Raw genomic sequence first — 10,357 nt, 5'->3', positions numbered from 1 at the left:
TGCATTGTACAAGAACAAGTTCATGTTTAATACACATTCCTACATCAACTGTTTAAAGCCTTAATGTGTCAACCAAATGTGAAATACAGAAAATCTGCAAGAAAATAAGCAAGACTTGTGTTCTGCTTTTAATTTTCCCTCACAGATATCAGATCCTGTCAGCAGGACGATCCTGTCAGCAGTGGAAAAATCTGCACTGCTGACAGGATGATCCTCTCAGTAGTGCAATTATTTCTACTGCTGACAGGATGATCCTGTCAGTAGCCTTAGGCTAGAAGATATGTTCCTAGAACAAATCACACGTTTACGGTAGATTGGAGGTCATTGTTCAAGGGTCCTTTATATAAACTTTATAACACAACAATAAATGTATAGAAGGTATATACAACGCATGGCATCAACAATAAGAACAACTCTTGGAGACAAATATACAAACAAAAACACAGATATTTCTAAATTTGTGGATATGATATCTAATTTGTAATAGATCATATCAATTGTCGAAACCGTTTAAATCTATCCTCTATAAGATCTATGATGCCCTCCGTCTCTGTTGAGGGATCATTCCTTAACAAAGATTGTTGATCAGTCGAAAATTGTTGTGTGTTGGAAATTACAGTGAACATTAATCCAGAATGATTTACCAGCAAAGATGAACTTTCAAGTTGTTTTTACACTTCAATTTGACGACTATCATTACGTCACAGGCTTGAGGAGCCGGACGTCTCTGTACCTCATTCCAAAAAGGCTGTTGATAAGTCGAAATTAGTGTGTGTTGGTAACGTTAATTACAGTTCAAATTTGATCCAGAATGATTTTTAAGAACAAAGATGAAATTTCAAGTTAATTTTATACTTTTGACTATTATTATGTCACTGGCTCTAGAAGCCAGAAGTCTCTGTCCCTCATTCCTTAAAAAGACTGTTGATCAGTCAAACATTTGTGTGTTTTGGAAAATACAGTTCAACCTTGATCTAGAATCATTCATCTTTACCAACAAGAATGAACTTTCAAGTTAATTTTTTACTTTGATGACTATCATTACGTCACAGGCTTGAGGAGCCGGACGCCCCTGTCCCTGGTGGGGACTGGCGGGGTGGACGGACTCTGAGCCGAGCCCGTGTTCCGAGAGGAGGGGGAGGGGCGGTCGGCAGGCTTGGCGGGAAGGTCGTTCCACTTGTAGGTCTCGAGTAGCTCGTGCAGGCTGCGCGCCTGGAACTCGTCCCTCCGGAAGTAGAACCGTCCGCCCGCGCGGTGGATCCGGTAGTGCCGTATGTCCCCCAGGTACCTGAGAAAAATAGAATTCGCGGTGATTCAATTTCGCGGTGATGTTGAGTTTGGAGTGTTCGCGGTGGTTTTGAGTTCGCGTTTGAAACAATAGTAGCACTATAGTCACACAATGGAACGGATTTTTGCGGTGGTTCGCGGTTAAGAGTTCACAGCAAAAACAACGAACATAAAACTACCGCGAACATTTCTGCATTTACAGTACTGCTACAATATCTTAAGACTGGCAATCTGGTACATTTAAGGACATCCAGTCGGAAACCACATACGAGCGACTCGGCAAGGGTGCCACAGACGGACAGAACGTTCACTGTCGGCAGCGCTGGCATGATCAACTCTGATTGATCTAACCATATACACACGAGAAATAAATAAAGGCTTTGACTGGATCAAATAAATATGACCGGATATGCAGCATGTATGTTACGCCATTGGGGCGGTTTACCGGGTATGCAATATAAACAAGCGAACAAACGAACAAAAAACATATTGGCTAACTCCTAGAAATACAGTGAAACTCAAACCTAGCAAATACTTATTTCTAGTGCACTTACGTCACGCTGACTGCTAACTTGTCGTCTGCACACTTTCTGATGACGTACCAGCCTTCGTCACGGAGATAGTTGAACATGAAGGTGTGGATCTGTAGGGGGGGGGGGGGCAGTACTTAACGTTTCAATCAGTACACCGAGTCGCTTGTTCTTTATAATTCTTCATAGTGAGATTTTGCGAGGCCCGCATGAAAATGATGTAGAGGTCAGTCGAAACATCAGCTTATATTCCCTGTCCCGCAGTATTAAAAAGTTGTTTAGTACTTCATGTGGTGAGTAACTGTAAGTAAATGTTCACTCCTATTAAGCATCCTTTTTATCCGTGGAGAATGATCGATCATATTGAGCACAAGTCAAGATATTTGTGACATTTTTTTTCAGTGCCTCACGAAGAAGTGTGCTCACAGTAGAAAGCAAAACATCTCCACAAAAACTGTTTCTCTGTTGGATTTTTGGCCATAAAAGTTGCGCAATATAACATGCAAACCAATGGTACGGCCTAATTGCGGTAGGACACCTTATTTGTAAGCTCAGGGCTCTTTGTAAACAGCACATACCGCGGCAGGGTCGTCAGGTATGTGGCGATGGAAGCCGGGCACTTTGGCTACCTCTTGCCAGGTGACGTCATCAACGACGGAATCCACCCTGCGCCTACGGTCACCATGGCAACTACCGCCGCAGGGTCTGCTGGGACAGAACGTTCATTCAAGTGATTATAATAACACCTCAAGTCACCTGTTCTCAAGTCTCTATACTCTAAGGAGTACATTGAAAAAGTTGCTCCAGAAAGATGACCCAAAAAATGACCATCATAGGGATCTACATGTCTGTGACAGCAAATAGAGCAGGTACTGTATAAAATCGAAAAACTTGTCCTTCTCTTTGCCGACTGCTACCTGGTATCATGAATATCCATCCACAGCTTCTAGAGTTAGGCTGACCACAAACAAACAAACAAACAAACAAACAAGCAAACACATCAACAAACAAAAAGATAATCAAAAACACAAGCTTCTTGGCAAAGGTAGCAGCATTATAGTAACTTACATACACACTTACCTGTCAGATATGATAGAACCAGAAGTACGCGGTGGACGTGCATACTGTCCAACGCCCCCTAGCGGAAGTGAGTAGTCATCATCCTGAAATTGTAGAGTGTGTTGTAAGCATCCCTCCTTCTGCTGTGCGACCTGAGGTGCGATCACAGTGGATTTGGTTCGCTTTGGTGGTAACTTTGGCCGCACGTTTGATTGTGTAGCCACTTCCGCACGCGGTCTGGGTGCAGAACTGTTTCTACCGGCTGCAAAACCGCCCTGGTCTTTGTGAAAGGCTTTCCCAGACGTAGCCTTGTTCTCTTTCGACAAAGGTGGAGTTAGCTCCCTGGTCTCTTCAACTAGCATGGTGGACGAGAGTAGAATTTGTTTCCTGGTCTCTTCGATTGGCAGGCCGGACGAAATTTGAGTTCGATTCTTGGTCTCTTCGACCGGCACACCGGACGAAAGTAGACTTTGCTCTTCAATTGGCACGGCGGAAAAAGATGGAGTTAGTTCAGTGGTCTCTTCAATTGGCACGCCGGACGAGAGTTGAGTTTCCCCCCTGGTCTCTTCAACTGGCACGCCCGACAGAGGTGGAGTTTGTTCCTTGGCCTCTTTAACTGGCATGCCGGAAGAAAGTTCAGTCTGCTTCTTGGTCTCTTCAACTGGAGAACATGTTTCAGTTGTTACCGATTTAGACTCCTTTCCGATTGTAACCGCCGAAGACAGGCCGCTCCTTTCTGCGCTGTTTTCTGATCGCTGTGTTGGAAGGACATTTTCCTTTGCATTTTCCGTAGATGACTCACTGGCTTCTATTGGTCTACAAGTGACACTCTTGCCATCTACAGATGACGTAGCAGCCGACAAGGCAGAATTTTCGTTGACGATGTGGATGTTGGTGCCTGGCGTGGCAAAAACGTTGATGATAGTCGGAGGGACGGTGCCGGTGCTTGGAAGGTGCTTCGGGTGGAGTGCAGATCCATCGGACTGGCTTCTCCGTACAGGCAATGGCGGCCGGTCTCTCACGTTTGGACCCGACACCGTGTTCGCTTTCTTGCTGGAACGACTGTTCAGGCCGGCCTTTACGGCATTCTCCTCAACAATCGGCAGTTCACGGGGAGAATCAGTAGGTGGCGCTTCTCTCACGGCAGGGACATCGTGCTGAGGAGGTTGTGGACATTCTTTCTTCACAAGACGAAGGTGTATGCCCTGATGAATTGAAGAAAGTTATCCCTGATAAGTTATCGACAACGACTAAATAATAATATCTTTAAACAACAAAAATGGGAATGCGGTTTCTCCAAATGCCCAGGTACGTTTATGTTTGGAGGCATTCAATACATGGTCTTGCGCAACAGTGATAACTTACCTTACACTCCTTTGCCCTTGTAGTCCACGTCATCTGACTTCCCTGGATTTCAAAATCGTCCGTGCGCAGTCCGGTCTGCTTAACAGCGCCCTCTAGCGCTTGTCGAAGGGTCGACATGCCCAAGACCCCAGGTAAGGTCAATGACCTCTCCTGCTGGCCCGTGCAGAAGGTTACAGACAGGGCGCACTCATCTGTGGAAAACACATGTAAAACATGGTAAGGTATAGGAAAAATTGTGTTTTGGGTTACCCGACTGACCCTAGTATAGCAAGGAGGTTGAAAAGAGATTTTAACCTCTTTGGTACGTGTAGCAAAAACCTAAGAACCTGCCGGCCCTCTGCCTTTTTAGTCGAACAATGCTAAGGTACATAAAATTGAAGAATTTCCAATCTGACATCTGAATGATGGAACTCTGAACAGACTTCCTGTATTGCACACTCTGTTAATAGATTAAGGCTATGAACATATATGATGTTACAATATATGAAATACAGGAATTCTAATTTGAATTTCATCACTCAGTTGTCAAAACCTATGTCCCTTGCCAGCGGTCGACCAAACTATAGCAAAAGCTAGGGTCAGCGGGTTTTTGCTAGGGTCAGTTGGGTAACCGGAACATACAGCATTTTTTGTCCTTGGTCTCAGAAACAAGGAAAAAGAAAACGGGGAAGACCCAAACTTACACGGAGACACATGATACAGAAGGACCCTGACCAACTGGGGATTACCCTGAAAGGAGCAGAAGTCCCGGCCCAAAACCGCACTGAATGGGGGAAGCTTGCTGCCCGATGTGCCACTAAGCACGGGAGGATCTAAGTCTGAGTAAGTCTCAGAAACATGTAGAGGGTGATTGGTGGAAAGTAGTGATGACGTGGTATCGAAGCACATGACAGCGCACCCGGAAGTAAGCGCTGACCGCCAACTGACCTTGTATCTATTCATTTATTTATAAAGTTTGTCTGGCACGAATAAGGAAACATCAAATATTTGAACTAAATAATTCAAGGTCAACATATGTCAAAGTGCACCTTGAAAAATGCACAAAGACAAGTCAGAAGTAAATTTGAAAAAAAAAAGAGCAAAAACCGCAGAACAAGAGAATATACAACAACACTATTTTTTTCAGGAATGTAACCAGACTGAAAACATTTTTTTCAAAGGCCCGAGGGATTCGGACGCCCGATGTTACGGAACGTACTACTTTCCATCTAGGAAGGAAAAAGAACAACGAAACTGCGTTAAACGCGGAAGCATCTTAAGTAACAGCTGAATCGCGCTGACTACGTACATATACTAGTACCTTCACAACAAACATTTTGGAGCCATGATATCCCGTACTAAGTTAGGGATATATATACGAACACACTGCTGGATTAACATTGATATTAACATATTCCATATCTCCCGTAGGATCAGTCCTGTATCGACAATAACAAAATCAGCTGACGAATAGTAGTTTGTTAAGACGTCAGACGTACGTAACACGGAAGTAGAAGTGCCCCGGTGACACCTGCTTGTCATGTCACCTGTTTGACACAAACTTGTTTTGGTTTCTACTATCATTTGTTGAGGTGGAAAAGCGACTCTCTCTACACAAACTTCGTCTGGAGTAGATGCTTGACTAGCTCTGGATCTGAAGTAAATGAAGTCTTGAACATTCAAGGAAAAGAGGAAGAACAGAAAACGGAAGTAGCGTAAGATGTCATTTTGACCTTGTCGCTAATCATCCAACAAGGTCTCTCACCTTTAGCAGCTTTCTGCAGCTCTTCTAGAACATCCGGTCTGTCCAGATCTCTCAGCGCCTGCTCCAGTACCTGTAGCGTGCTGCTGGCACCCCGTCCTCCCCAAACTTCCAACAGCAGCGCGCCGGGGGTCTTCTGGAACAACTTGTTTCCCTCATGTCGGAGCGCCTCTACCTTCACACGGCTGTACCCTAACCTCTCCGCCAGAGCCTCCCAGCCTTTAGTCACGGAGTTGGACACGTTCAACAGCGTCCCGACGGTGGACAGAGAGCTGATGCCGACGATGTCAAGCAGTGGTCGAGATTTTAATTCCTCCCAAAGCTGCCCGAAGTCCGACGTTACCTGTCCCTTACTACTCGCCATGTTGTAGCATGACAGATCAGGTGACACAGGTAACAAAGACTCTTCTCTTACCTGTGGGCGGGGTTTTCCGAGGTTTATTTATAGCGAGGTTATAGGTCATGATGACGTAGAGTTTTCATTCGGGTGAGTGAACATGGCATGTTGAATTCTCCAAGCAGAGGTAGGTGGGGGAAGATTGTTACCTTCTTACTGTATCCTTATCCACATGAGGCATGCAGACGTGAAGGGGGGATATCAAAAAGTCACAATATCTTCTTCACAAACCTCTGCTTGGAGAGTGGGCATGTCGTTCCAACCAAAACACTGATTCAGGTGATCGCTTCTAAACTAATAATCAATAACAATTAATATCTGGAACTCAATTTCGGTTTCTCTACATAACGTTGTCCATTGTCACTCAATCCTTTTTTGTTATATATCATTGAAAAGCTCGTTTTTTTCCCTCTTTTTCCTGCATTTGCTACGGTCGTACATTCATCGTTCAAACAAAAGGGCTGATTATGAGAGGATGAACAAGAATGACATAGCTGGTAGTGTCATTATATATTCTTTAATCTCCATCATTGAGAATGATGACACCATACAATAGTAACAAATACTGATTTAAGAGGAATGGCAGACATTATCAGTAGATGTCTACAATTTAAACAAAAAACAAAAACAAGCCATACAGAAAGATAGTATACTGGTATCTATACAAGCCATGTGCTCCTGTGCCCTGCCCACAATACAGATTGACCGACAAAAGTATATCTACCTAAGTTTCAAGGTAACATATAATACCAAATTAAGGAGCGTATCAATATGATAGTATGCTTTACATAAAGCAGTACTAAATGATCATGCTTTCTATTCATACCCTTATTGATATTCTTTCACTTACAGAGCACCATTTGAAATCCACCATGCACCCATATATATGTTCTAATGCATTTGCCAAACTTTGCTTTTTACCAACTATTTGTCAAAGATAAGAAATGAGAACATCCTGACAGAAATATCAATTGAGAACTTTTTTACCTTTATCAATACATCATTTATGTTCTGATCCCTTCAAGAGGGGTGCCTAAGTATTCATACGAGTTTTACGGATACATACCAACTTTGAGGAATTCATACAATTCACAAACTTTACAGCATTCACACAAGTTTAAAGGGATACATATGTTTTTGCAGCAGGCCTTTCCCTAGGATTTATAGACAGGGTATCCAAAATGTGTGTTTGTGTGTGTGTAGGGGGGGGGGGGGACTTCCCCAATTGGCTCTATGGAATAACAATTACCCAGTAGCTTATTACATGTCAATCAGTTTTCATGATGTCCAAGTGTCTGGTATGAGGAAAAAAAAACAGTCACGATGTGTGTGAGGAACACAATAATGAATGAATGAATGAATGAAAGACCTTTATGGTGCATTCATGCCCCCAGGGGCTAGGTACAGGTCGTCTAACTAAGCACATGGAACATACAAGGACATAATACAACAATACAAGCTGTAAACATATAGAGTAGACAAACGTATTACTAAACTAAGCTAGTCCAGTAGTGTCGACTTCTTCTCGCTTCTTTGTACATGTGTAAATGTATGAACAGACAATATTTCTTATACAAGGATAATGTGCATGTGTATGTAATTACCAGGGAAACAACATGTCCTCTTCGTGTCCCCTCTAAAAGCAGGCCATCTAATTTCTTTGTACAAAAGACGCCCTGACGCCCTACTAGCTAACAGCCTACTGTACAGCACCATAGAATTCCCATTGAAGTACATGTCGACCCTCTCTATGTTGGCACTTTGGCCTTGTGTATTGCCATGGTGATGTCATCATGCTTTTTGATCATCAAGGTTCTGGAATGACAGGAAAAAACACAACATTTGGTTTTTGGTTTACATCAGAAATAAAATCTCAAATCTCAATGATTCTTACCTGGCCCCATGTAAACTTTTTATGTCCCTTTTGACAAGATGCAAACTCTCCAAGCAGAGGTTGGTAGGGAAAATTGTGACCTTGTTTCATATGCTCTGTTTTCATCAGAAAGAAAATGGGGCATGTGATAATAAAGTCACAATTTTGTACTATCCAACTCCAAGCAGAGGTTAGTGGGGATAATTGTGACTTTCACGTAGGTCTACATGTCAGTATGTACATACTGACATGCAGACCTACGTGTGAGTGTGTGAATGTGTAAGTTACCATAAAGGCCTGCAGAAAAGTACCAGCAATGAAAAGCTGTGGGAATTACAAAACCAGAGAAAGCGATGTCGTCATATTGTCTTCTTTCTATCCGTACTTTCATTGCCATTGCTCTGATGATATGTGATATATATATATAATATATATATATATTTATAATAGTGCACAACATTGGTAACATGTTAGGGATTTGAACCTCTGGGTTCTGGGCCAAACACTATAACCATTACGCCAACTTAACGTCAGAGTAAAACTTGCAGTGAAACTTACGATGAGTCCGACTCGATGCAAATGATTGGATCCTCCTCCGAGGAAGATTCCAGTTGCCCGACCAGCTCGGACAGACGGGTGACCATTCCCGCTGAGTCTCCGGACACCGAGCCTTTGGCTGAAGAAATGAATGTACAGGATTAGAATGGATACAAGAGCTCTAGAGTGTCCTGAATCAGTCTCTAAACATTAAACAAGGAATTTCAAATGAATCCTGTACATTATTCGTATGGAGGTTCATCTGTGACAGTAATCGATAGTGGTGTGGTCTATATACAATAACTGTATGTAGTGTGGTGTGATAGAGTTATACGATATTTGTAGCATTGTGTGATGGTGCTATACGATATCTGCAGCGTGGTGTGATAAGAGTTATACGATATCTAGCGTGGTGTGATAGAGTTATACGATATCTGTACTAGCGTGGTGTGATAGAGTTATACAATATCTGTAGCGTGGTGTGATAGAGTTATACGATATCTGTACTAGCGTGGTGTGATAGAGTTATACAATATCTGTAGCGTGGTGTGACAGTGTTATACGATATATGAAGTGTGTTGTAACAGAGTTATACAATATCTAGCGTGGTGTGATACTCAGCTCCGAGTTATACAATATCTGTATTGTGCTGTGATATAGTTATGCGATGTCTGTATTATGATGTGATATAGTTGTAAGATAATTTGTAGTGTGGTGTGATGGAACTATCCCATCATTACTTCATTCCTCTCTCTAATCCATCCCTCCTTCTCTCACTCACCTCCCAGACACATGCCGTGTTGGTCGGCACACATGGTCCCCAGGACACCGTGGGTGGTCATCCTGCAGGCATACAGGACTCCAATGAACTTTAAAATATGCATGTGTATGTAACTATCAACATGAAGCTTTTAAACATGTATAGAAAGATCCTCTTGTCACTATAAAAAAGTATAGATTAAAGATAATGATTTTCAATGACCATTCTTGTCTGAGATTGCCTACTAATTAGAAAGCTAATTTCTACGTACATTCTGAACATCCTGTCAATAAGAGTTTTAAAAGATCTTGATGACAGGAACATCTGGATCCTATCAATAGTGCCGTCAAAAGTAACAAAAGTTGTTTAAATTAACATCCTGTCAATAGTGCAAACATTTTCTTATTGACAGCAACATCCTGCAAATAGTGCCAAATTGTTTTTATCAAATGAAAACAGTGGTTAGTGAAAAAAATATGACAGGGAAATAAATTATCAACTATTATAGTGGAAACACAATTCTCATTTACAAGTCATCTTGCTTGCAGTCGCAAAGTGTTGTTCTTGGGCGGCCGAGGCGACTATACATAATTTTGACAGGGTGTTCCGAACAAGCAAGACAACCCTGCAACGGTCGCCATGGCTATATCAAACTTAGTTTTGAAAACAATATCACCGCTTACGTTTCCTCCAAGTGCTTATCCAACTCCTTCTCCATTTTAAAACGTGCTGTACTGAGAACTGTCAACACGGGTCCAAGTTGCAGAGAATTACAAACCACCAACGTGTTAGGGTAGGAAGAGGTCAC

At 42.5% G+C, this 10,357-nt stretch overlaps 2 protein-coding genes across 2 annotated transcripts; both read right to left on the bottom strand.

The window, feature by feature from the left end:
• LOC136434724 (uncharacterized) lies at positions 1–6,427 on the bottom strand. The gene is made up of 6 exons (XM_066427748.1): positions 5,986–6,427; positions 4,242–4,432; positions 2,898–4,081; positions 2,396–2,522; positions 1,842–1,930; positions 1–1,288 (listed from the first exon to the last, which is right to left on the bottom strand). The coding sequence occupies exons 1-6, from the start codon at positions 6,344–6,346 to the stop codon at positions 1,042–1,044; spliced, it is 2,199 nt and encodes a 732-aa protein (XP_066283845.1). The 5' UTR covers positions 6,347–6,427; the 3' UTR covers positions 1–1,041.
• A 450-nt stretch (positions 6,428–6,877) lies between these two features.
• LOC136434424 (ragulator complex protein LAMTOR5 homolog) lies at positions 6,878–10,357 on the bottom strand. Its single transcript, XM_066427214.1, has 4 exons — positions 10,233–10,357; positions 9,571–9,632; positions 8,811–8,928; positions 6,878–8,194 (listed from the first exon to the last, which is right to left on the bottom strand). Exons 1-4 carry the CDS (start codon positions 10,265–10,267, stop codon positions 8,128–8,130), a joined length of 282 nt encoding a protein of 93 aa, XP_066283311.1. The 5' UTR covers positions 10,268–10,357; the 3' UTR covers positions 6,878–8,127.

This window comes from Branchiostoma lanceolatum, chromosome 5 (genome assembly GCF_035083965.1).
Source record: "Branchiostoma lanceolatum isolate klBraLanc5 chromosome 5, klBraLanc5.hap2, whole genome shotgun sequence".
Taxonomy (NCBI): Eukaryota; Metazoa; Chordata; class Leptocardii; order Amphioxiformes; family Branchiostomatidae; genus Branchiostoma; species Branchiostoma lanceolatum.
The sequence above is the reverse complement of the archived record's forward strand: the minus strand, read 5'-3'. Positions and strand labels throughout refer to the sequence as shown.

Coding starts and splice junctions, on each gene's coding strand:
- LOC136434724 (XM_066427748.1), bottom strand. CDS start 6,346: ATGGCGAGTAGTAAGGGACAGGTAACGTCGGACTTCGGGCAGCTTTGG. Junction 4,433..5,985: donor GCTGCAGAAAGCTGCTAAAG/GTGAGAGACCTT, acceptor TGTTTTCCACAG/ATGAGTGCGCCCTGTCTGTA. Junction 1,931..2,395: donor TACCTGACGACCCTGCCGCG/GTATGTGCTGTT, acceptor CCCCCCCTACAG/ATCCACACCTTCATGTTCAA.
- LOC136434424 (XM_066427214.1), bottom strand. CDS start 10,267: ATGGAGAAGGAGTTGGATAAGCACTTGGAGGAAAC. Junction 9,633..10,232: donor GATAAGCACTTGGAGGAAAC/GTAAGCGGTGAT, acceptor GTATGCCTGCAG/GATGACCACCCACGGTGTCC. Junction 8,929..9,570: donor ACACGGCATGTGTCTGGGAG/GTGAGTGAGAGA, acceptor TCATTTCTTCAG/CCAAAGGCTCGGTGTCCGGA.